The sequence below is a fragment of the Salmo salar genome, chromosome 02, assembly GCF_965601325.2.
Source record: "Salmo salar chromosome 02, fSalSal1, whole genome shotgun sequence".
NCBI lineage: Eukaryota > Metazoa > Chordata > Actinopteri > Salmoniformes > Salmonidae > Salmo > Salmo salar.
The window spans coordinates 59,765,044-59,790,525 of NC_138292.1; the positions used below are offsets into that span (position 1 = coordinate 59,765,044).

The window sequence follows — 25,482 nt, forward strand, 5'->3', positions numbered from 1 at the left end:
GATTTGTAATGTCTGTCCAGCAGTGACTCTGCTTGTGGACTTGGATAGATTTGTAATGTCTGTCCAGCAGTGACTCTGCTTGTGGACTTGGATAGATTTGTAACGTCTGTCCAGCAGTGACTCTGCTTGTGGACTTGGATAGATTTGTAATGTCTGTCCAGCAGTGACTCTGCTTGTGGACTTGGATAGATTTGTAATGTCTGTCCAGCAGTAACTCTGCTTGTGGACTTGGATAGATTTGTAACGTCTGTCCAGCAGTGACTCTGCTTGTGGACTTGGATAGATTTGTAATGTCTGTCCAGCAGTGACTCTGCTTGTGGACTTGGATAGATTTGTAACGTCTGTCCAGCAGTGACTCTGCTTGTGGACTTGGAGAGATTTGTAACGTCTGTCCAGCAGTGACTCTGCTTGTGGACTTGGATAGATTTGTAACGTCTGTCCATTGACTCTAGTCTGTGGAGCAGATGTGACCCCACAACCCCACCTGGCCTCTTCCTTGAAGATTTAATGGGACAGTTTTTACAGTTCCTCTGGCTCTCCAGTCTCCACAATCTGGGCCAAAGCACTGCCAAAGGCCCTGACACTGATAACAAGTGAGGTTGAACACGCTACAAAGGATGTTTCCCAAGTTACAGAGGAAAGATTGAGAATAGAGAGGAGTTATTTCACAAAAGATTACATTCATTTCGTAGTCGTGTCAATGTTAACGGGATATTAAGTGGTACACGATAGCATTGTCCACAGTCACACTAACAACAACAACTATGTTATCAACAACTATATATCCCTGAGTTCTTCCAGGCCCCCACCAGTTGTTGTCACTGTAGTGATTAGCCTCTTAACGTGGCTATGATGGGTTCCAGACACTGTTCATCAGAATAAGTGTAACTCATTCCATCAACAGTCATTTTATGGTCTTCTTGCTCACATAAACCTGATTATGTGGTACAATACATGTCCCGGAGGTCTTCCAGGCCTGTCAGTTGTTGGCACGGCTAGTGATTAGCCTCCTTACATGACAATGATGGTTTCTGGGATCTGTCAGAACAAGAGTAACACACTCCGGAACACTGGAATGTGGTTCAGCTTGTAATGCTCCTAAAGTGGACCCCTGCTGGTGTTTTGTATTCACCCCTTTTGTTCCTACCCTCTCCCCAGTCTGGTCCCAGTCTGTAGACTGAGTTTGGCAGAGATTGGCAGCTTGTAGACATTAAACAGTCTCCATTATGTCCTCTGTTCTAGTTTGTTCTAAAGCGTGTGGTATTGTCAAGTTGTGTCATATAGCACTGCGTTATAGAGACAGCGTGTGACAATGACTATAGGGAATGGAAAGACCGCACTGACAGATCTGAAACCGTGCTATAATTTACCGTCTGTGCAATCTGCCACTGACAGGAACGGGCTTATTCAATTCATTCCTGCCTCATTTTCAGCAGCACGAAAGCTCAATGAAAACAGCTGCCGGGCTCTCTGGCCCAGCTCTGGCAGCCAAAGATTGCGTCTCACGTCTGAACGCAAGGCTGATTTCCTAATCCCTAACTCATCCCACAGACATCCCTGGAAAAACGCCACCGTCTTGAGCGATCAAAATGTGTCTGGTGAGCTTGACGTAATGGGAAAATCCCATTCCCACCTAGCCGCAGAAAAGAAAAGCTCACAGTACGGGCCATGTTTTTTGTTTTGGTGGGCCATCTTGGATCCCCGGTCATGACCAAGCCTAGAGGTTCTGGATGGGATCGTAATGGGCCACCTGTTTAAACATCTGCACAGGGTCATGTCGATTAGGGTACACTGTAGCAACGGAAGATGAAACCCAGTATTTCTTATTGGACAAGTTTGGATACCACCTTTACATTTTGGAGCGTTTCGTTCCATTTCATACTTATTGAACATTCTTTTCCGCCCTGGCAGTCAGCCAGATAGGGTCTACGATAGGTGTGAGAAGTGAACAGAGCACCGTTCCCTCCCTCCCTTAACGGGATCTCTAATGATGACGGATTCTTCCTTATAGGATTGAGTGTGTGTCTGGCCAATAGGACAGATTGTGTCTTTGGCCAATAGGATAGACTGTCTCTGGCTTGTGTCAGTGTGTTAAACAGGTCTGTTTCCCCAGTATCTGTCACTGTGATCAACGATTGAGTCCTTTTCCTCAGGATCTCTATCTCAATCACTAACTGGAGAGATATGGCCTTCCTCTCTGAGTCGCCTCATTAGCCCCAACTCATCCAGCACCCACCCATTCGCCTGGCTCACAGCAGCTAGCTCTCCACACGTCCTAAAACACCACACTGGAACACAGCTGTGTACTGTGGAATATATGAGACATCTGTGGATAGATTTATTGGTTTGTCTGTTGCACAAATATACTGGTACTTTTTATGATCGTACTGTGTACTTCGACAGTGTAAACAGGGATTGATTTGATTAGGTTGTTTTGCAGGCTTGATGGTTAGATAATGGCTTCAATCATCAAGATGGCGCCGACAGACATGGCAGCTCTGCTTCTAGCTCCTAAGCAACTTTGCAATATTTCGTTTTTTTTTGTTATTTGACAAGCATTTCGTTACACCGCAATAACGTCTGCTAAATATGTGTATGCGACCAATAACATTTGATTTGATTTGATGCCTTTGATGTTGGTCTCACAATAGAAAGAGGAAATGCAAACCTTTAGTCCAAATGGGTTTGAACTTTCGCTTGTGGATGCGTTGAGCTTCAACTGAACCATATGCGGTGTGGAGAGAGTCATTGCAGTTCTGTTCTGTTTTACCACTGAGCAACAAGGTTCTGATCCATTCCATTCCAAACCCAGAGGTTCTACACTGAGAGACCAGACAACAGGAATCACGTGTCGTTAACGCACAGAACGGGCCCAATTTATTCAAAGAAATTAGATTCTATCCTCTCTCTCCCTATCATACCATCTTTTTAGTTTTAGTTGGACGTACTGTTGTAGGATATTGAGCAGAGAGACTGTAAAGTGGTTTCCTGAACATGCTCCATTGATCACATCTGTCTTTTACAGCGCTGCGATACCTGTCGTTTCACTCTCTTTTCTACTAGTTTTTATGGTCATAAACATTACTGGGGAAACAGTGTCCGTCCGCCTACATATGTTTCATGAGCAATAGTCTGTGTGACACTATGTGACTGTTAGATTGACATTGACGAACATTAGAAGGGTGATCTGTCATTTTGTGTATTGGAAAAATGTTTCTCCCGGGCCAACATTTTTTTGTGCTTGTTATTTGTAAAACGTTTAGTTGGGGGAAGGGGGTGTATGTGCTTGGAACCAGTGCTTTGCTGTAATATCTCTCCTCTTTTTCAGGGTGAATTGGAACGTCAACTCTTACAGGCCAACCCCATCCTTGAGTCCTTCGGCAACGCCAAGACAGTGAAGAATGACAACTCGTCACGATTCGTAAGTAAAGAATGTATACGTATTTCCCCAAAATAATGCCATTCTCAAGGCAGTATCGAGCTTCATTTGAAGTCTTCCCTAAGTTTATAATGTATGTTCCTCTGTGGCTTGCCAAACAACTGGCACTTGAGACAGATTTAGCTGGCATGTGTGTTTGTTGGAGTTTTCCAAAACTTCCTGGAATCTTTTGATGATAAGGAAGAGAAATCAATGGAGTGGAATTTATTTGATTATCTTCCTATTATTACATAGGAACATTCCAGCAGGACAAGAAACGTTTCTGCTAATCATTAATGACTGCTTTGATTCTGGATCCAGTTTAGATTAGAGAGGGTTGTTCTGTTCAGCACAGTCAGATCACAGCCTCATGCACAGGGGTAGTCTAATCTGGACCCCAGGACAGTAGAGACCAAGATTCATGTAGTCTACTCTAGACCCCAGGACAGTAGAGACCAAGATTCATGTAGTCTACTCTAGACCCCAGGACAGTAGAGACCAAGATTCATGTAGTCTACTCTAGACCACAGGACAGTAGAGACCAAGAGGAACGTAGTCTAATCCAGACCCCAGGACAGTAGAGACCAAGAGGAATGTAGTCTACTCTAGACCCCAGGACAGTAGAGACCAAGAGGAATGTAGTCTACTCTAGACCTCAGGACAGTAGAGACCAACAGAAATGTAGTCTACTCTAGACCCCAGGACAGTAGAGACCAAGATGAATGTAGTCTACTCTAGACCCCAGGACAGTAGAGACCAATCGGAATGTAGTCTACTCCAGACCTCAGGACAGTAGAGACCAAAAGGAATGTAGTCTACTCCAGACCTCAGGACAGTAGAGACCAAGAGGAACGTAGTCTAATCCAGACCCCAGGACAGTAGAGACCAAAAGGAATGTAGTCTACTCTAGACCCCAGGACAGTAGAGACCAAGATTCATGTAGTCTAATCCAGACTCCAGGACAGTAGAGACCAAGAGGAACATAGTCTAATCCAGAGCCCAGGACAGTAGAGACCAAGATGAATGAAGCCTACTCCAGACCCCAGGACAGTAGAGACCAAAAGGAATGTAGTCTACTCTAGACCACAGGACAGTAGAGACCAAGAGGAACGTAGTCTAATCCAGACCCCAGGACAGTAGAGACCAAAAGGAATGTAGTCTACTCTAGACCCCAGGACAGTAGAGACCAAGATGAATGAAGTCGAATCCAGACCCCCAGGACAGTAGAGACCAAGATGCATGTAGTCTAATCCAGACCCCAGGACAGTAGAGATCAAGATTCATGTAGTCTAATCCAGGACCAAGATGAATGTAGTCTACTCTAGACCCCAGAACAGTAGATACCAAGATGAATGAAGTCGAATCCAGACCCCCAGGACAGTAGAGACCAAGATGCATGTAGTCTACTCTAGACCCCAGGACAGTAGAGACCAAGATGCATGTAGTCTAATCCAGACCCCCAGGACAGTAGAGACCAAGATGCATGTAGTCTAATCCAGACCCCAGGACAGTAGAGACCAACAGGAATGTAGTCTACTCCAGACCCCAGGACAGTAGAGACCAAGATGAATGTAGTCTACTCTAGACCCCAGGACAGTAGAGACCAAGATGAATGTAGTCTACTCTAGACCTCAGGACAGTAGAGACCAACAGTAATGTAGTCTACTCTAGACCTCAGGACAGTAGAGACCAACAGGAATGTAGTCTACTCCAGACCCCAGGACAGTAGAGACCAAGATGAATGTAGTCTACTCTAGACCCCAGGACAGTAGAGACCAAGATGAATGTAGTCTACTCTAGACCCCAGGACAGTAGAGACCAAGATGAATGTAGTCTACTCCAGACCCCAGGACAGTAGAGACCAACAGGAACGTAGTCTACTCCAGACCTCAGGAATGTAGAGACCAAGAGGAATGTGGCCAAATGAGGATAAAATACAATGGCCTGGACTGGTCTCAGATCTGTGTATGTGCCAACTCATCTGACTATAGTAGTTGACTAAAGCACATACAGTTCTGGGACCAGACTAATCAAATGTAGCCTTATTGTGATGTGACTCAGAGGGAGAAAAGGGAAGGCCTTGCAGCACAGTGGTTGAGGGAGACGTGGATGCAGTGATATGGTTTGTCTGCTTTTCTCACTGTCCTTTTCTCTCTCCCTGCAGGGAAAGTTCATCCGGATTAACTTTGATGTCACCGGATACATCGTCGGGGCCAACATTGAAACGTGTATCCTTCCAAACAGCTAGCTTAAATGTTCCATGCAAGCTATGATATTAATCATTTACATAAACGGACAGATTTTGATGGGGATTGTTGTATTATGCTAATTAGATTCCAGAGGGGCCGCATAAATCTACTCTAGGGGGTTAATATCTTTCTTTACTGTATAAAGGCTGCCCTTCCTTGACTGTGATGGGACAGATCTACTGGAGAAATCGAGAGCTGTTCGCCAAGCCAAAGACGAGCGCACCTTCCACATCTTCTACCAGCTGCTGTGTGGGGCGGGAGAACATCTCAGGTGTAAGTAGTCTGATATGTACCATCAGCATAACTTCAACGACCCGGACCCATATGGCCTCTGTAAAGAATAGTCACCCTCTGACATGCAGAACATTGTTTCTCTAGCCGTTGGCCTGAGGTGTCTTGAAACCCACTCAGACTCTGTGTCGTTCACTACCTAGTATCACAATAACATCACCTGTCAGTGGGCTGACTGTCAAAAATGCATGTTTGCCTTTTGTCCTTTGTGACCTCGGACCAGCTATCTCGACGTCATTTCCTTTTCCTCTGTGTAGCGGACCTGCTCCTGGAGGGCTTCAACAGCTACCGCTTCCTGTCCAACGGCAACATTACCGTCCCTGGTCAGCAGGACAAAGACAACTTCCAGGAGACCATGGAGGCCATGCACATCATGAGCTTCTCCCACGACGAGATCCTGGGTACCACCATCCTCACTCTCATCTGTCTGACTGACTGTCTGTCTGTCTGTCTCAACTTTTTAAATCCTTTTCACATCAACACTTTACAGCTTTATAGTAATTATTCTAACTTTATATGTTCATAACAGTTCCATGTATTCCAACAAACACAGAGCAGTGTGTGGCGTTCATGATGGGTTTATGATAACGTTCTCTGCTTGCAGCCATGCTGAAGGTTGTCTCCTCCGTGCTTCAGTTTGGGAACATCGTCTTCAAGAAGGAGAGGAACTCAGACCAGGCCTCTATGCCTGAGAACACAGGTAGCTGACATTGACCCGCTGTGCCCTCGGCTCGTAACGACATTCACACTTATCTTCCTCTTCCTCATCTTTCTCCCAGACCTGTGCTATCCAGCCTGAGTCAGACGTCAGCGCTCTAACGATTTAACCTTCCCATCTCTCCTGGCCCTGTCACACACCTTCAAACAACATCATTATTCAGATTTACTCCCCTACTTTACTTAGAAGAAAAAAACTAATGAAGACTTTGCCTCAACCGCGTGTGTTACTGCTGCATTCCTGGCATTTCAAGAGGAGAGGGTAGCAAGTGAGTGTCAATGCCGTGGCCCAGACAGTTATTACCAAATGTGGAAAACAGATCTAGGACAGAGGGAGATGTTTTTAGCAGGCTCTGCGCTGGCAACTCTACCCCTGGAAATGATACAGATTTATCATTCTTACCTCTCCAGAAGCTCCCGCCGTGACAAATATTTTAAATTCAAACATCTCCCCAGTTCCAAAAGACAAATATCATAAAAGCCGCTTTGACACGTCTTAAATCAAGTCTGTGTTGTTAACCCACAGGTGTTCTAAACAGCTGTGTTTAACTACCCCCTACCCTGAGCTCTAGTCCAGACCTGGGTTCAAATACTATTCTAAGTTATTTCAAATACTTAAGCTGTGGTTGGTTGAGCTTGTCTTTTGCAAAAAAGTCCCAAAAGTGCAAACCCCTTTCACCTGACACTCCAGACAGACTAGAGCAAATGCTCAAAGTAATTGAAATATTTCAAATAGTATTTGGATCCAGGTCTGCTCCCTACCTTATAGGTACTGGACTGGCAGGGGGAGGCAGTCACTCGGTTCAGTTCTTACTTATTATTCTTTACCATTAACGGTCAAATGTGAGCAACTTCTGGCAGAAGGGGGAGAATGTAATTCTTAGCTACCGACCATGTAGAGCTGTGGCCTGCTGCCAGTGGTATGTATTTTCTGGTGGTCTCAAGCGGTGGTCCCACTGATGGAAAGTCAATATGGTTTTTACTGTGTGTTTTCACACTCACTGGGGTTTATGGGAATTGGAGGATTATAGGGTTATCCGTCGGGTCTATATATATATATATATATATATATATATATATATAAAATCACATCCCAATAACATTTAACTCCTCGAATATTGCTACTTCTTTCCCTGCTACTGCTTTGAGTCTATGTAAGGGATATTTGAGTATTGTAAAGTTATTTGTGTTGCCTGTAATCACATCTTGAGAACGAACATTTAATGTTACTATTGTTTTCCCTTTTTTCACTCCCTCCTTTATCTCCCTCTTCCTCCTCTCCTCTACCAGCGGCCCAGAAGTTGTGCCACCTGTTGGGGCTGAACGTGATGGAGTTCACCCGGGCCATCCTGTCTCCAAGGATCAAGGTGGGACGAGACTACGTCCAGAAGGCTCAGACCAAAGAACAGGTAAAACACAAACGCTACACCACAGAAGCTCTCCTTGCTTCACTCATCACCCCTCTATGGACTCACTGTACTGCTGACTCTGGATCAGGATAATGTTAGTACTGTGGGGTGTGTTTCCTGTCCACCTCTTTGTTAGATTTATAACAACAGAGAGGTCTAGCCGTGAGACCCCAAGGCTGAGAATGGCAGACTTACTTGCCAAGTCATACCACTGAAAGACAATCTAATAAGCAATGCATATTTCTCTCTCTCTCTTTCTCTCTCTCTCTCTCTAGGCTGACTTTTCAGTGGAGGCTCTGGCCAAGGCCACATACGAGCGTCTGTTTCGCTGGCTGGTCCACCGCATCAACAAGGCCCTGGACCGTACCAAACGCCAGGGGGCCTCCTTCATCGGCATCCTGGACATCGCTGGCTTTGAGATCTTCCAGGTACTTAAATGCGTAGACCTCAACAAGTACTTAAATACATGGCAAATGAGGCCTCCACTAGGTCCCGCCATCTCTTCCAGATACAGAGAAAACAGCTAGAGAAGAGAGAGGGGACTTGGTTTGGCTTCAGTTCATCCTGTCTATGGAACTGGTCATCTGAATGGTCGAAGGACGTTTTTTTGTGGGATAATGATCTGATTGACATTTTTGGGGAAACAGCTGATCATTTATCCTGTGGACCAATTGCACTTTGAACCCATTCCCTCCTCAGGGTCAGTTATGGGAATCTCAGCACTTCTAAAAATGCCTTTTGGGTGTCATCTTCATTTAGTTTTATATCATTCACACCAAGGTCATTAATTGATCTATCACTTGATAGACAATAGTTATCATGCGAGGCTCGTTCAACAAGAGGCGAGTTCAGAAGGTTCAGACATTGCTGACATGAACCTTGTCGTCGATTAGAACACTCAATATCCCAAGATCACTAAATCTTGTGCTGAAATTCCAACCTGTCTGTTTCCCTTCTGGTTTGTGGCAGCTGTTTATTCCCCCACTAAGAGCCTTGGCTGCAGTGTTGTAATGTTGAGCCAAAAGAACAGGAAAATAAATCACGATCTCTGGGATCAATTTAATCATAGCAAACAAAAATCAATCAGCTGCAGTTATTGTTTTGTAAAACTGTAAAAAGCAGTAGGTGCCAGTTTGAGCTGAAGACATCTCAACATCTTGGCTATGGAGAAGTGGTATTCATTGGTGTTTCATAAATGAAATAATGTAGTCTTGTTGATTTTACATATCTGAAACTCCTTACAAATCAATTTCCACCTAGGGATGAATTAAGAAATTATCCATCTTACTGCTTTATTCACTTTTGAGACAAAATTCCTTGAGTTTCTGAGTTCTAAAAAGATCAAATCAATTTGTATGCCTTTCTCCTGTAGCTGAACTCGTTTGAGCAGCTGTGCATCAACTACACCAACGAGAAGCTGCAGCAGCTGTTCAACCACACCATGTTCGTCCTGGAGCAGGAAGAGTACCAGAGAGAGGGTATCGAGTGGAGCTTCATCGACTTCGGCCTGGACCTGCAGCCCTGTATCGACCTCATCGAGAGGCCGGTCAGTATCCGTTTAGTGAGTGTGTGTGTGTGTGTGTGTGTGTGTGTCCTCCTGTGGTGTTTGTGCTGTTGTCAATACTTGGGTCATGTTCAATGAGCAGCTAACGTTTTGAAACAGAGTGAATCTGTAAGGATCAAAGTTAACTAAAACAATTTGTTTTCCATTGATTAACTTTTTTCCCCTGGTGTCCTATTGAACACGGCCCTGTTGTGTGCTGTCATCCTGCAGGCGAACCCTCCTGGTGTGCTGGCTCTGTTGGATGAGGAGTGCTGGTTCCCCAAGGCCACAGACAAGACGTTCATCGACAAGCTGGTCCAGGAGCAGGGCACCCACTCCAAGTTCCAGAAGCCCAGACAGCTAAAGGACAAGGCTGACTTCTGCATAATCCACTACGCTGGCAAGGTACGGACCGGTGAGATTACATATAGGTGGTGGAGGATAGTTTAAGGTATATATATTTATTTTTTTGTAACCCAAAGAGTGGTGTAAAAATCCAGAAAACTATCCCTTTAAAAACGTATGGCTCTGTCGTATTCCTCGAGTCAAAGATTAAACATTTACAATGCACTGGGATGTATAATAGACCGATTTTTCCGCTGAGGCAATCATTGGGGCTATTTTTATGTATCCACTTACAAGTTACTTTGGTTTACGTCATCTGCACTGCTTGTAGACCGCAGAGCCTTTGGCTTGCAGTTTTCTTTGAGGCACACCAGGTCCTTTCAAGCTGCAGGGCTCACTTCCAGATCTTCTGATTTCTCCAAGGTTTTCCCCTGTAGTGGTCTTGGAGGCACACCAGGTTCTTTTGGAAAGCCACTGTTATAATGTGTCCTGAGGCATTGTCTGTTCCGTCACTAGCCCCTATCCTGTTCCCATCAACCTCTGGCTGCTGTATCGCTCTTGACCCACAACTTCTCCTCTGTGGTATTCAAATCCCGCAGGTGTATCATCCTGGTTTTATGTATCAAATACGTGGGAGGAGGTTTGGCTAGTTTCTCTAGCGTCCAGTCAGTGTTGCGCAATAGAGACCCAGGCCCTTTCCAGTACAGGCAGTCCTGCGGTACACCATAACCACATCTGTTTAATATTATGTCGACGTCGTCTTTAAACACACTTTTCTGGAATGATTTGGAGTCTTATGTCACCCCTAGTGAAATGAATTTGGAACCTCAACAGTCATTTTGTTGTATATCACCACTCTCCGACAGTTCAGTTCAATAAACTGTATTCATCCCTGAAGGGCTATTATTGCTAATATCTCTCACGGCCTGGATGGTTCCTCTCTCTCCCCTCTCCAGGTGGACTACAAGGCAGATGAGTGGCTGATGAAGAACATGGACCCCCTGAATGACAACGTGGCCACGCTGCTCAACCAGTCCACTGACAAGTTTGTGGCCGAGCTCTGGAAAGATGGTAAGTTATGGCCCCGGCCCCTGTCCTGTCCACATGGTTAACAGAGAAGGACTGTGTTAGCGCTTGCTTGATGACTAACAGTTATTATTAGTTAGATTGGTTAATTCATCATAATTTAAGCCTATTTGTGTTAGGGATTGTCAATGTACAATGTTTGCTGCTTATTTAGCTAACATGGTACTAATAGTAATCAGTCGGACTTCAGCCTACTAACCTCTGTTTATGTTTTCGACCTTTTTCTGTTTTTATTTTCTCTTCTGTCAGGTGTTTTTATCCCCCTGTCTCTCTGTATCGTAGAGATACAGAACAATGTCACTAGTCTTGATGAGCCTCCAGGTGAATGTTATGACTAGCTGTAGAAGGTTCCATGCTTACCAGCGCAGCATGGTGTTGTCCATAGAGATAGATGATGTTTTATGTTATGACATGCTGATGTAGATCCATGGCTTAGCAGTGCAGCATGGTAAAGCCTACCTCCATACAGAGGCTCCCGTCGCTTCTAGGCTGCATGTCATTGTTGGTCGTCGCCTATGTCTCAGTACAACTGTAGTAGTCATTAGGCCAATGGATGGCAATACCTTTCAGTAATGCTCTACTCCTGCTAGCATTAGATACTGCCTACTTAGACTAAATTGGTCTGAAAAGACTGTATTATTGTTTTGTACAATTCAAATTATTTAATGATTACACCATGTAGAAAATACAACAAAACAATAATACGGGCTTTTCAGACCAATTTATTCCACTTCCCGGAGAGTAATTACAGTATAGGTACCTAATAATTTGGTCACGGGACCTACTTTGTATTAGAACCAATACTGAAGTGTCTGCCAATTTACTACTTGAGAATACGGGAGACCTAATGTCTTATACAGACAGGTGTCACGCTTCAAATATCACTGTTGTTGACAACACACACAACCAAAATTCTTCACAGTTATCTTCCTATTTCCACACAATCTGTCACGGTTCGCTACCCTAATAGGGCATAAACCAAACATTGTCCTTATTGCTACTGCTTAGACACACAAATCATGTTAAAAAAACATTTGAATATCTTTTTGCTTTTCTAACTGTGAATGAGGCTCTCCTCCAGAACTTATAGGCAACCTTCTATCACAATCCTCATTCCTCCTTTGTCCTTCTCCATGGACTACTTCTCTACAACCTACCCTACCGTACTAGTACTCAAGCATGACACTTTATCCACACACACACACACCCTATGTCCTCACGGCCACAGCGGCTGGGACTTATGGATCTCGTCCCACTTATGGATCTCGCAGGGGAACACCCCACTAGGGACCTATCCTAACGGAACCTACCCTACACCATAGGTCTGCCTATGGATCTCGCAGGGGAACACCCCCACTAGGGACCTATCCTACACGGAACCTACCCTACACCATAGGTCTGCCTATGGATCTCGCAGGGGAACACCCCCACTAGGGACCTATCCTACACGGAACCTACCTTACACTGTAGTGTCACCCACGGAACTTGCAGAGAACTAGCTCCACACAGGACCTAATCTTACGGAACCTACCCATAACCCTATATTTCTATGGATCTTGCAGAGGAACACCCCCACTTGGGACCTATCCTTACAGAACCTACCCTACACCATATATTTACAACTGGTCGTAACACGATGGAACACCTGAATTAACTTAGGCTTTCTAGGTCTGTATCCTATAATTCGTTCAGCCTAAGATGTCAGAATGAGTGGTAACAGGTGTAGAAACTGTGCCTACCTTGTTTTTGGTGCCTGCTCCTGTTTCACTGATTCTGACTCTTTAGTTCGACTGTAAATCGTGGGGAATCCTGCCAACAACGCCAACTGTTCTGAAGGTTCTGAACAAGCAGAAGCTCAAACCAAGTTTTTTCACCCACTGGGTCATACAGCTGCAAAGACAAAGACATGTTTGCACAAGCACATACAGTTGAAGTCTGAAGTGAACATACACCTTAGCCAAATACATTTAAACTCAGTTTTTCACAATTCTTGACATTTAATCCTTGTAAAAATTCCTTGTCTTAGGTCAGTTAGGATCACCACTTTATTTTAAGAATGTGGAATGTCAGAATAATAGTAGAGAGAATGATTTATTTCAGCTTTTATTTCTTTCATCACATTCAAGTGGGTCAGAAGTTTACATACACTCAATTAGTATTTGGTAGCATTGCCTTTAAATTGTTTAACTTGGGTCAAACGTTTCCGGTATCCTTCCACAAGCTTCCCACAATAAGTTGGGTGAATTTTGGCCCATTCCTCCTGACAGAGCTGGTGTAACTGAGTCAGGTTTGTAGGCCTCCTTGCTCGTTGCTCGCACACGCTTTTTCAGTTCTGCCCACACATTTTCTATAGGATTGAGGTCAGGGCTTTGTGATGGCCACTTCAATACCTTGACTTTGTTGTCCTTAAGCCATTTTGCCACAACTTTGGAAGTATGCTTGGGGTCATTGTCCATTTGGAAGACCCATTTGCAACCAAGCTTTAACTTCCTGACTAATGTCTTGAGATGTTGCTTCAATATATCCACATAATTTTCCTACCTCATGATGCCATCTATTTTGTGAAGTGCACAACTCCCTAAGGCAGCAAAGCACCACCACAACGTGATGCTGCCACCCCCGTGTTTCACAGTTGGGATGGTGTTCTTCAGCTTGCAAGCATCCCCCTTTTTCCTCCAAACATATCAATGGTCATTATGGCCAAACAGTTTTATTTTTGTTTCATCAGACCAGAGGACATTTTTCCAAAAAGTACAATCTTTGTCCCCATGTGCAGTTGCAAACCGTAGTCTGGCTTTTTTATGGCGGTTTTGGAGCAGGGACTTCTTCCTTGCTGAACGGCATTTCAGGTTATGTCAATATAGGACTCGTTTTACTGTGGATATAGATACTTTTGTACCTGTTTCCTACAGCATCTTCACAAGGTCCTGTGCTGTTGTTCTGGGATTGATTTGCACTTTTCGGATCAAAGTACGTTCATCTCTAGGAGACAGAACGAGTATCCTTCCTGAGCGGTATGACGGCTGCGTGGTCCCATTGTGTTTAATCTTGTGTACTATTGTTTGTAAAGATGAACGTGGTAGCTTCAGGCATTTGGAAATTGCTCCCAAGGATGAAGCAGTCTTGTGGAGGGCTACCATTTGTTTGGGCGGAGGTCTTGGCGGATTTCTTTTGATTTTCCCATGATGTCAAGCAAAGAGGCACTGAGTTTGAAGTTAGGCCTTGAAATACATACACAGGTACACCTCCAATTGACTCAAATGACTCCGACTTCAACTGTATATTTATACCCTCCTACTAGGCGGGGTCAACTACTTGCACATCTGGACAGCCAATACACCTCTGTTGCTAGTCAGTAACTTAATTGGTTCCTCTCATTGGTGTAGTCATGGCCCTGCCTGATGCTGGAACCTTCGTGGGCGTGGAAGTATATGTGTGTGGGATAGGACTGTTCCTTCTCATTTCATCTGACCTGACCTCGGGCCGAATTCCTCACTCCTCCCTAACCCACGACTGTCCTACCTTTTCAGTGACTGAAACCAGACTGTTGCCCTTTGCCTCCCTCCTTAGGAGCCATGAGATGTAACAATAACATGTTTGACAGAATGTTCACTTTCTGCACTCCCTCTTGTCTCAGTCAGTAATTTTCCATACATTTTCCTCCATTGACCCCAACATATACATTCCTTGTACATATACAGTAATCAATAAGTTGTAGTCTGGTAACATGTCTAAGTATATTTCAAGCTAGAACCCAACAATAGTGACAGAATCACACATTACGTCCCAAGCGAAGTCAATTTTTTTGTCTCCTCGGCTATAGAAGGTTGTAGCGTAGCCTCTGAATGTCATAGAGACAAACCAAATATATCCTATATGCATCGTAGTCACGTCTTTCCCCTGCGTTTTACAACTTGTTTCTAGCACAAACATTGCGTTATAGATCACTTTATATAATCAGGTAAAAAAAAAAGGAAAATATTAACCTAGCAAGGGGTAGCCCTATGCTTTTAGCCATTTTCTTTAACAAAAGCCACATCAATTCACTCCCTGGTTTTAAATTTACACACCAAGCCTCCACTGACACTGAGATATTTAAGGAGTGTATGGTGACTGAAGGAAATGGCTGACAAAGTCTATGGATAGTAGACTATAATTTCATCTGTCAAACAGGTAGACCTACCTCTTATTTCTTGATTAGGAAGAAATAGGCTCCAACACAAATCCCTCTTGTTAGTAGCCTAAAGTCAAATGAAAATGAAGATCGGTTAAATGAATTAGGCCTTCTTGAATTAGCATTTCAGCACCCATGAGCTGTCAATCTCCGCAGCCTCCGCTTCATCGTAATGTAAGCTATGTAAATTACTTGAATATGGCTTATTGTGAGGTATGTAACTCTGATAAATAGTATCATTTTGGGCAACGAAACATTGTTTTTTATTAAAATCAATTATAGCAGTAGCAAGCTTACCCCTGGTCCTCCTTCTCGTCTTCACGCTTGTCCTCTCAAACTGAACAGGACATCAGTAGGGCTAGTCCACACACACAAATATAGCATTTTGGCGGACGAAGTCTTTGACTTGCCTCCTGAAGTGCCACCGTACACAGCACAACCATTGGTTAGGCTGCACAAAAGACTTTAGGCCTACATCAACAAGAGCAGGGTAGGCCAGGGCTCATGATTGGGACAGCCTATCAATTGCTGTGTGTAACTCAACTCTCCCTCCCTCCCTCCCTCGCTCTCTCTCACTCACACTCACTCTCTCTACCGCACCTGCTGTCTCGACCTCTGAATGCTCGGCTATGAAAAGCCAACTGACATTTACACCTGAGGTGCTGACCTGTTGCACCCTCTATAACCACTATTATTATATGACCCTGCTGGTCATCTGAACATTTGAACAGCTTGAAGAACAATCTGGCCTTAATGGCAATGTACTCTTATAATCTCCACCCGGCACAGCCAGAAGAGGACTGGCCATCCCTCAGAGCCTGGTTCCTCTCTAGGTTTCTTCCTCGGTTCCTGCCTTCCTAGGGAGTTTTTCTTAGCCATCGTGCTTCTACATCTGCATTGCTTGCAGTTTGGGGTTTAAGGCTGTGTTTCTGTATAAGCACTTTGTGACATCTGCTGACGTAAAAAGGGCTTTATAAATCAATTTGACTGATTGATTGAGAGTGTAGCCTATTTTTACACCATCCCAGCAGCACAAAAACTTGGGAAGGAAGTACATTTTTTTAGAAGTATAAGGTTGCCTTGTCATATAGCCTAGGCCTATAGTCTAAGGATCCTTTTATTGATACCACAGTAGTGGCACTTGATATTGCGCGCCCAGCAGAGAATCAGGGATGAGGGGCATCATCAGGCACACATCCAGATATAATAAACAACTCATTCTCAAACACTGAGCAATACACTCTTAGAAAAAAGTGTTCTTCGACTGTCCCCATAGAATAAACCTTTTTGGTTCCAGGTAGAACCCTTTTTGGTTCCAGGTAGAATCCTTTTTGGTTCCAGGTAGAACTCTTTTTGGTTCCTTGTAGAACCCTCTGTGTAAATGGTTCTACATTGAACTCATAAGGGTTCTGCCTGGAACCAAAAAGGGTTCTTCAAAGGGTTCTCCTATGGGGACAGCCAAAGAACCCCTTTTTCTATGAGTGTATGACATTTAATCAATTCCAAATGACATGATCCTCCCCCGGACTAAATGAAAAAAATACAAAACTCTCCCCCTGACTGAAATTTAAAAAGCATGCCCCTCCCCCATTTCCCTCAGGGTAACAATAGTGTACATTTCGACCGCTTCCTTACAGTATGGTGGAAAGGTTAACAGCACTGGTTATTCAGTATTCCGAACCAAAGCCTATTCTCCTTTCCGGGTTTTATTCCCTTTCCAAGGCATATATTTAAGCGAAAAGGGAATTAAAGAATTGAGGCTTGACTGATGAAAGATTAATGGCATTCATTTCCCCATTTTATTTTTTTAAAGTAGCAGAGAATTGGAACCACATGTAGTATTTGGCATTTCTCTTGGCCCGATTCTACAGTACTATAGACGTTGATACACAGCAGGTGTGACAGTGGTACAATATTTACAGACTAAAAACTGAAAGTCTGGAACTTTGTAGGACATTCCTGGAGTTCTGTCTGCCTGAAACCCTAGGAGCCTAATAACACAGTTGAAGGTTTGATTTTGATAGATTACCTGTATGGACACTTGGATAAACAATTGTTAATTCATCAGCATGCCTCGTATCAAAACTGTTTTATGCCACGTGTTGGAAATATGACGCTTGGCAGCACGCCAGCCCAGCCATAATGTCACACCAAAATGAAACAAGGCATGTTGTGAATCTGAAGTTACGGATATGAAATGGCCCTGTGTGACTGACTGTCAGATTATGCTAATATGATGAAAAAAAGACAATGTGTAGGAAAGGTCCCAGGCTGTGAAATGCCTTTAGTTTCATACCAAAGAATAGGCCTTTAATTTGTACTTATCCTAAAAGGTTGTCACTTTGAATGACTGCTGGAAGGAGTAGTGTGGGAACATAGTGCTCAAGAAGACCTGTTTTTACCGCTAGCAACCATCCCACCCTTCATCAGCTGAACCTAGCCTGAAGAACGTTTAAGAATACAGACCCTGGAACCAAGACGGTATACTGTATAGCAGTGGTTCCCAACTCCAGTCCTCCAGTACCCCCAACAGCACACATTGTTGGGGTAGCCCCGGATAAAAACGCCTGATTCAACTCATCGAGGGCTTGATGATTACTTGACGTGTTGAATCAGTTGTGCTTGTCCGGGACTACAGTTTTAGGTGATCCTCTAGCCCTGTCCTTGCCCCATCCCCACAAATCCACAGAGGCTGCCAGTCATACCTAGAGGTCCTCATCTATCTACACCTGCAGCTGACACACATTGCTGGCTGCTGCTACTCCCAGCATCCTGTCTGTCTGTCTGTCTGTCTGTCTGTCTGTCTGTCTGTCTGTCTGTCTGTCTGTCTGTCTGTCTGTCTGTCTGTCTGTCTGTCTGTCATCTATCTCCCAACACCTCTCTCCAAGTCCCCCCCCCCCCCCCTCTCTTTTAACCCCTTTCCTTCCCTCTCTCTCCTCGCCAGTGGACCGCATCGTGGGCCTGGACCAGGTGGCGGGCATGGCGGAGACGACGTTCGGAGCCACCTACAAGACCAAGAAGGGCATGTTCCGCACGGTGGGCCAGCTCTACAAGGAGTCCCTCACCAAGCTCATGGCCACCTTGAGGAACACCAACCCCAACTTCGTCCGCTGTATTATCCCCAACCACGAGAAGAAGGTGAGTAGTATATCCTGTCATACTTTACATGTCAGTCTAACTATACCAGGCCACCTGTTCTATACTATAGCCAACAGAAGGGGTGAGACTTGAATTGATCTCTTAATTTCAGGGTTTTCTCTGAGTATATATTGCTAGACCTTCTGTAGACACAAGGTTAATAGGTAATAGTCTTTGCTTGTACACCTGTACCAGATTTTTGAACAATTTATTTATAACACTTCACTTCATCTCTCTCCAATGTCAGGCTGGTAAGCTGGAGCCCCATCTGGTTCTGGACCAGCTGAGGTGTAATGGAGTTCTGGAGGGAATCCGTATCTGCAGACAGGGCTTCCCCAACCGCATTGTCTTCCAGGAGTTCAGACAGAGGTAACCACGGAAACAGGACACATAACTATTGTGCTTGTGTTCTTTGTCTTCACTGTGAGCAGACTAGACGGCCCTCACTTACAGTGATCTCTGGGTATATGCCAGTGTGTTGACTCCTAATACCTCTCTATTTATCCCAGGTACGAGATCCTGACCCCTAATGCCATCCCCAAGGGCTTCATGGACGGGAAACAGGCCTGTGAGAGGATGGTAAAGGCTTCCAAAGTTATCTATTAATTAACTAACACAATGAGCAAAAGTGTTGAAACTCATGAAAATATGAGTTGTGTCAATGCACCACCCTGTTTAAAAAAGATCTGATTTGCATGCTGACTTTCCTCATTTACTCGTATTCTCCTGTGTATTGTAACAGATCCGAGCGTTGGAACTGGACTCCAACCTGTTCCGTATCGGCCAGAGTAAGATCTTCTTCAGGACCGGAGTCCTGGCCCACCTGGAGGAGGAGAGAGACCTGAAGATCACTGACATCATCATCTACTTCCAGTCTGTCTGCCGAGGCTACCTGGCACGCAAGTGAGTCATTAGGATTAATCATTGATTTATAACTTAATTAATATTTATATAGCCAGACTTTCCAGACTTCCAGGCTTCAAATCACTTTACATAATAAGTACCATGACTCAGCAGCCCCACTGTCTGTCCCCTATCACTCAGTCAAGTAGGTTTAAATGTCCACCTCATTACTGAGGCATGTTCATGCCCTTTGACTTCAATGCAACTCACAAATGGGGCATAAGTACAGATAAGTTATGAAGTTGCTAAAACTGTATAAAGTCAAAATGATACTGTATGTGTTATGTTTTGAGATACAGCTGTGGCCAAGTTAAGTAGCTAAAGTAAAGCTGTTTGTGATATCAGTCTCTTAATTATGTCTCTCCTCAGGGCGTTTGCTAAGAAGCAGCAGCAGCTGAGTGCTCTGAAGGTCCTCCAGAGGAACTGTGCTGCCTACCTCAAGCTGCGCCACTGGCAGTGGTGGAGACTCTTCACCAAGGTGAGTGGGGGTTTTACTGATGGAGCGTGCGGTGAGACCACATCTACGCCCACTGTTAACAGGATGCATATGACCATTTCTCTACACCTTATCCTATTCCTTTCTTCCTTCCCTCCCTCCCTCCCCTGACCTTGATGGGACCCTCCTGCCTTTTCTCTTCCAGGTGAAACCTCTGCTCCAGGTGACCCGGCAGGAGGAGGAGATGCAGGCCAAAGACGAGGAGCTGGTCAAGGTGAAGGAGAGACAGAGCAAGGTGGAGGGAGAGCTGGTGGAGATGGAGAGGAAACACCAACAGGTGAGTTACTACCTGGAGCTCTACCTGATCCCCTTACTATGGTTCTATATCTCAATGTTGCTATTCTTCTGAAATATGCACTGCTGAAGATAAAACAACATATGAACTTACTCCAGCCATTGTTAATGTCGTTGGCTTCCATAGTTCATGCTGTGTAGTACTAGTCCGGCCACTGGGTTTGAAAGTTGAGTAGTACACTCTTAAAAGGGTTCTGCTGTTGTCCCCATAGGAGAACCATTTTTGGTTCCAAGTAGAACTCTTTTGGGTTCCATGTAGAACCCTCTGTGGAAAGTAGAGGTCGACCGATTAATCGGCATGACCGATTAATTGGGGCCGATTTCAAGTTGTCATAACAATCGGTAATCTGCGATATTTTTTTGTGCCGATTATGGCCGATTACATTGCACTCCACGAGGAGACTGCGTGGCAGGCTGACAACTGTTACGCGAGTGCAGCAAGGAGCCAAGGTAAGTTGCTAGCTAGCATTAAACTTATCTTATAAAAAACAATCAATCAAAAAAGCACTGTCGTTGCACCAATGTACCTAACCATAAACATCAATGCCTTTCTTAAAATTAATACACAAGTATATTTTTTAAACCTGCATATTTAGTTAAAAGAATTTCATGTTAGCAGGCAATATTAACTATGGAAATTGTGTCACTTCTCTTGCGTTCTGTGCAAGCAGAGTCACGGTATATGCAGCAGTTTGGGCCGACTGGCTCGTTGCAAACTGTGTGAAGACCATTTCTTCCTAACAAAGACCGTAATTAATTTGCCAGAATTTTACATAATTATGACATAACATTGAAGGTTGTGCAAGGTAACAGCAATATTTAGACTTATGGATGCCACCCGTTTGATATATACGTAACGGTTCCGTATTTCACTGAAAGAATGAACGTTTTGTTTTCTAAATTATAGTTTCCGGATTCGATCATATTAATGACTTAAGGCTTGTATTTCTGTGTGTTTATTATATTATAATTAAGTCTATGATTTGATATTTGATAGAGCAGTCTGACTGAGCGGTGGTAGGCAGCAGCAGGCTCGTAAGCATTTATTCAAACAGCACTTTCCTGCGTTTGCCAGCAGCTCTTAGCAATGCTTGAAGCACAGCGCTGTTTATGACCTCAAGCCTATCAACTCCCGAGATTAGGCTGGAAATACTATAGTGCCTATAAGAACATCCAATAGTCAAAGGTAAATTAAATACAAATGGTATAGAGACAAATAGTCCTATAATTCCTATAATAACTAAAACCTAAAACTTCTTAACTTCATCCTGGTAGGGGGCAGTATTTTCACGTCCGGATGAAAAGCGTGCCCAGAGTAAACTGCCTGCTACTCAGGCCCAAAAGCTAGAATATGCATATAATTAGTAGATTTGGATAGAAAACACTCTGAAGTTTCTGAAACTGTTTGAATGATGTCTGTGAGTATAAAAGAACTCATATGGCAGGCAAAAACCTGAGAAAAAATCCTACCAGGAAGTGGGAAATCTGAGGCTTGTAGTTTTTCAAGTGATTGCCTATCCAATATACAGTGTAAATGGGGTCATATTTCACTTCCTAAGGCTTCCACTAGATGTCAACAGTCTTTAGAACATTGTTTCAGGCTTCTACTGTGAATGGGGAGCGAATAAGAGCTGTTTGAGTCAGGTGTCTGGCAGTCGGCCATTATTTTAGTTACGCGCGCGGCCATGAGCACGAGCTCAGTTCTCTTTCCTTTATGAAGACCAAGGAATTGTCCGGTTGGAATATTTTTTGAAGATTTATTATAAAAACATCCTAAAGATTGATTCTACACATCGTTTGACATGTTTCTACAAACTGTAATAGAACTTTTTTGACTTTTCGTCTGGACTTTAGTGCGCGCGCCTTCTGCATTTGGAATAGTGAACCTAACGCGTGAACAAAATGGAGGTATTTGGACATAAAGATTGACTTTATCGAACAAAATGAACATTTATTGTGGAACTGGGATTCCTGGGAGTGCATTCCGATGAAGATCATCAAAGGTAAGTGAATATTTATAATGCTATTTCTGACTTCTGTTGACTCCACAACATGGCGGGTATCTGTATGGCTTATTTTGGTGACTGAGCGCTGTACTCAGATTATTGCAAAGTGTGCTTTTGCCGTAAAGCTTTTTTGAAATCTGACACAGCGGTTGCATTAAGGAGAAGTTTATCTTTAATTCTGTGCATAAGTTGTGTATTTTATCAACGTTTATGATGAGTACTTCTGTAAATTGATGTGCTCATTCACCGGAAGTTTTGGAGGCAAAACATTTCTGAACATTACACGCCAATGTAAAATGGGGTTTTTGGATATAAATATGAACTTTATCGAGCAAAACATACATGTATTGTGTAACATGAAGTCCTATGAGTGCCATCTGATGAAGTTCATCAAAGGTTAGTGATTAATTTTAGCTGTATTTCAGTTTTTTTGTGACGCCTCTCCTTGCTTGGAAAATGGCTGTGGTTTTTCTTGTCTAGGTGCTGTCCTAACATAATCTAATGGTATGCTTTCGCCGTAAAGCCTTTTTGGAATCGGGACACTGGTTGGATTAACGAGAATCTTATCTTTAAAATGGTGTATAGTACATGTATGTTTTGTGGTCCCGTGTGGCTCAGTTGGTAGAGCATGGTGTTTGCAACGCCAGGGTTGTGGGTTCGATTCCCACGGGGGACCAGTACGGAGAAAAAAAGTGTATGAAATGTATGCATTCACTACTTACTCTAAGTCCTTCTGGATAAGAGCGTCTGCTAAAATGTAAATGTAATGTTTGAGAAATTTGAATTATGAGATTTTTGTTGTTTTGAATTTGGCGCTCTGCTATTTCACTGGCTGTTGGCGAGTGTGACGCTACCGTGCCACATACCCCAGAGAGGTTAACTGGGAATATTGAAGACTCGTGTTAAAAGGAACCACCAGCTTTCGTATGTGCTCATGTTCTGAGCAAGGAACTTAAACATGAGCTTTTTTTACATGGCACATATTGCACTTTTACTTTCCTCTCCAACACTGTGTGTTTGCATTATTTAAACCAAATTGAACATGTTTCATTATTGATTTGAGACTAAATAGATTTTTATTTATGTATTATATTAAGTTAAAATAAAAGTGTTCAGTCAGTATTGTTGTAATTGTCATTATTTTATATATATATATATATATATATATATATATATATATATATATATATATATATATATATATATATATATATATATATACTGCTCAAAAAAATAAAGGGAACACTTAAACAACACATCCTAGATCTGAATGAAAGAAATCATCTTATTAAATACTTTTTTCTTTACATAGTTGAATGTGCTGACAACAAAATCACTCAAAAATAATCAATGGAAATCCAATTTATCAACCCATGGAGGTCTGGATTTGGAGTCACACTCAAAATGAAAGTGGAAAACCACACTACAGGCTGATCCAACTTTGATGTAATGTCCTTAAAACAAGTCAAAATGAGGCTCAGTAGTGTGTGTGGCCTCCACGTGCCTGTATGACCTCCCTACAACGCCTGGGCATGCTCCTGATGAGGTGGCGGATGGTCTCCTGAGGGATCTCCTCCCAGACCTGGACTAAAGCATCCGCCAACTCCTGCACAGTCTGTGGTGCAACGTGGCGTTGGTGGATGGAGCGAGACATGATGTCCCAGATGTGCTCAATTGGATTCAGGTCTGGGGAATGGGCGGGCCAGTCCATAGCATCAATGCCTTCCTCTTGCAGGAACTGCTGACACACTCCAGCCACATGAGGTCTAGCATTGTCTTGCATTAGGAGGAACCCAGGGCCAACCGCACCAGCATATGGTCTCACAAGGGGTCTGAGGATCTCATCTCGGTACCTAATGGCAGTCAGGCTACCTCTGGCGAGCACATGGAGGGCTGTGCGGCCCCCCAAAGAAATGCCACCCCACACCATGACTGACCCACCGCCAAACCGGTCATGCTGGAGGATGTTGCAGGCAGCAGAACGTTCTCCACGGCATCTCCAGACTCTGTCAACGTCTGTCACGTGCTCAGTGTGAACCTGCTTTCATCTGTGAAGAGCACAGGGCGCCAGTGGCGAATTTGCCAATTTTGGTGTTCTCTGGCAAATGCCAAACGTCCTGCACAGTGTTGGGCTGTAAGCACAACCCCCACCCACGTCGGGCCCTCATACCACCCTCATGGAGTCTGTTTCTGACCGTTTGAGCAGACACATGCACATTTGTGGCCTGCTGGAGGTCATTTTGCAGGGCTCTGGCAGTGCTTCTCCTGCTCCTCCTTGCACAAAGGCGGAGGTAGCGGTCCTGCTGCTGGGTTGTTGCCCTCCTACGGCCTCCTCCACGTCTCCTGATGTACTGGCCTGTCTCCTGGTAGCGCCTCCATGCTCTGGACACTACGCTGACAGACACAGCAAACCTTCTTGCCACAGCTCGCATTGATGTGCCATCCTGGATGAGCTGCACTACCTGAGCCACTTGTGTGGGTTGTAGACTCCGTCTCATGCTACCACTAGAGTGAAAGCACCACCAGCATTCAAAAGTGACCAAAACATCAGCCAGGAAGCATAGGAACTGAGAAGTGCCCACCTGCAGAACCACTCCTTTATTGGGGGTGTCTTGCTAATTGCCTATAATTTCCACCTGTTGTCTATTCCATTTGCACAACAGCATGTGAAATTTATTGTCAATCAGTGTTGCTTCCTAAGTGGACAGTTTGATTTCACAGAAGTGTGACTTGACTTGGAGTTACATTGTGTTGTTTAAGTGTTCCCTTTATTTTTTTGAGCAGTGTATGTATATATATATATATATATATATATATATATATATATATATATATAAATCGGACGATTACTCGGCAACAGCTTTTCTTTTGGTCCCCCAATAATCGGTATCGGTGTTGAAAAATCGTAATCGGTCGACCTCTAGTGGAAAGGGTTCTACATGAAACCCAAAAGGGTTCTACCTCGAACCAAAAGGGGTTCTTCAAAGGGTTCTTCTATGGGGACAGCCAAAGAACCCTTTTTGGTTCTAGATAGCACCTTTTTTGTGGACTTGAGGAGATTTCAACATTCTAATCGAATAACATCTAGAAAAGAAGCGTAGGTAAACTTTGCTCTCTATCCTCTGTGTCCCCCACAGCTCCTAGAGGAAAAGAACATCCTTGCAGAGCAGTTGCAGGCGGAGACGGAGCTGTTTGCCGAGGCGGAGGAGATGAGGGCCCGCCTGGCTGCTAAGAAGCAGGAGCTGGAGGAGATCCTCCATGACCTGGAGTCCAGAGTGGAGGAGGAGGAGGAGAGGAACCAGAGCATGCAGAACGAGAAGAAGAAGATGCAGTCCCACATCCAGGTCAGAGAGAGTGCGAGACAGAAACTCATATATGCACATATGGATGCAGCATGGACACACACACACACA

At 44.0% G+C, this 25,482-nt stretch overlaps 1 protein-coding gene across 6 annotated transcripts in view; it reads left to right on the forward strand.

Moving 5' to 3' along the window:
* Positions 1–25,482, forward strand: part of LOC106587011 (myosin-10) — a 92,526-nt gene that overhangs the window by 44,639 nt on the left and 22,405 nt on the right. For 4 of the 6 annotated variants that reach the window (XM_014174807.3, XM_014174840.3, XM_014174822.3 and 1 more), the window contains 17 exons: positions 3,329–3,421; positions 5,583–5,646; positions 5,842–5,940; positions 6,216–6,359; positions 6,563–6,658; positions 7,966–8,084; positions 8,360–8,512; positions 9,457–9,645; positions 9,859–10,032; positions 10,929–11,043; positions 18,177–18,370; positions 18,618–18,739; positions 18,880–18,949; positions 19,113–19,273; positions 19,643–19,751; positions 19,915–20,046; positions 25,207–25,413. In XM_014174807.3, coding sequence (XP_014030282.1) covers positions 3,329–3,421; positions 5,583–5,646; positions 5,842–5,940; positions 6,216–6,359; positions 6,563–6,658; positions 7,966–8,084; positions 8,360–8,512; positions 9,457–9,645; positions 9,859–10,032; positions 10,929–11,043; positions 18,177–18,370; positions 18,618–18,739; positions 18,880–18,949; positions 19,113–19,273; positions 19,643–19,751; positions 19,915–20,046; positions 25,207–25,413 — 2,241 coding nt within the window. The remainder of the gene's footprint in view (positions 1–3,328; positions 3,422–5,582; positions 5,647–5,841; positions 5,941–6,215; positions 6,360–6,562; positions 6,659–7,965; positions 8,085–8,359; positions 8,513–9,456; positions 9,646–9,858; positions 10,033–10,928; positions 11,044–18,176; positions 18,371–18,617; positions 18,740–18,879; positions 18,950–19,112; positions 19,274–19,642; positions 19,752–19,914; positions 20,047–25,206; positions 25,414–25,482) is intronic. The other 2 variants (XM_014174832.3, XM_045706889.2) reach the window with 1 other exon arrangement.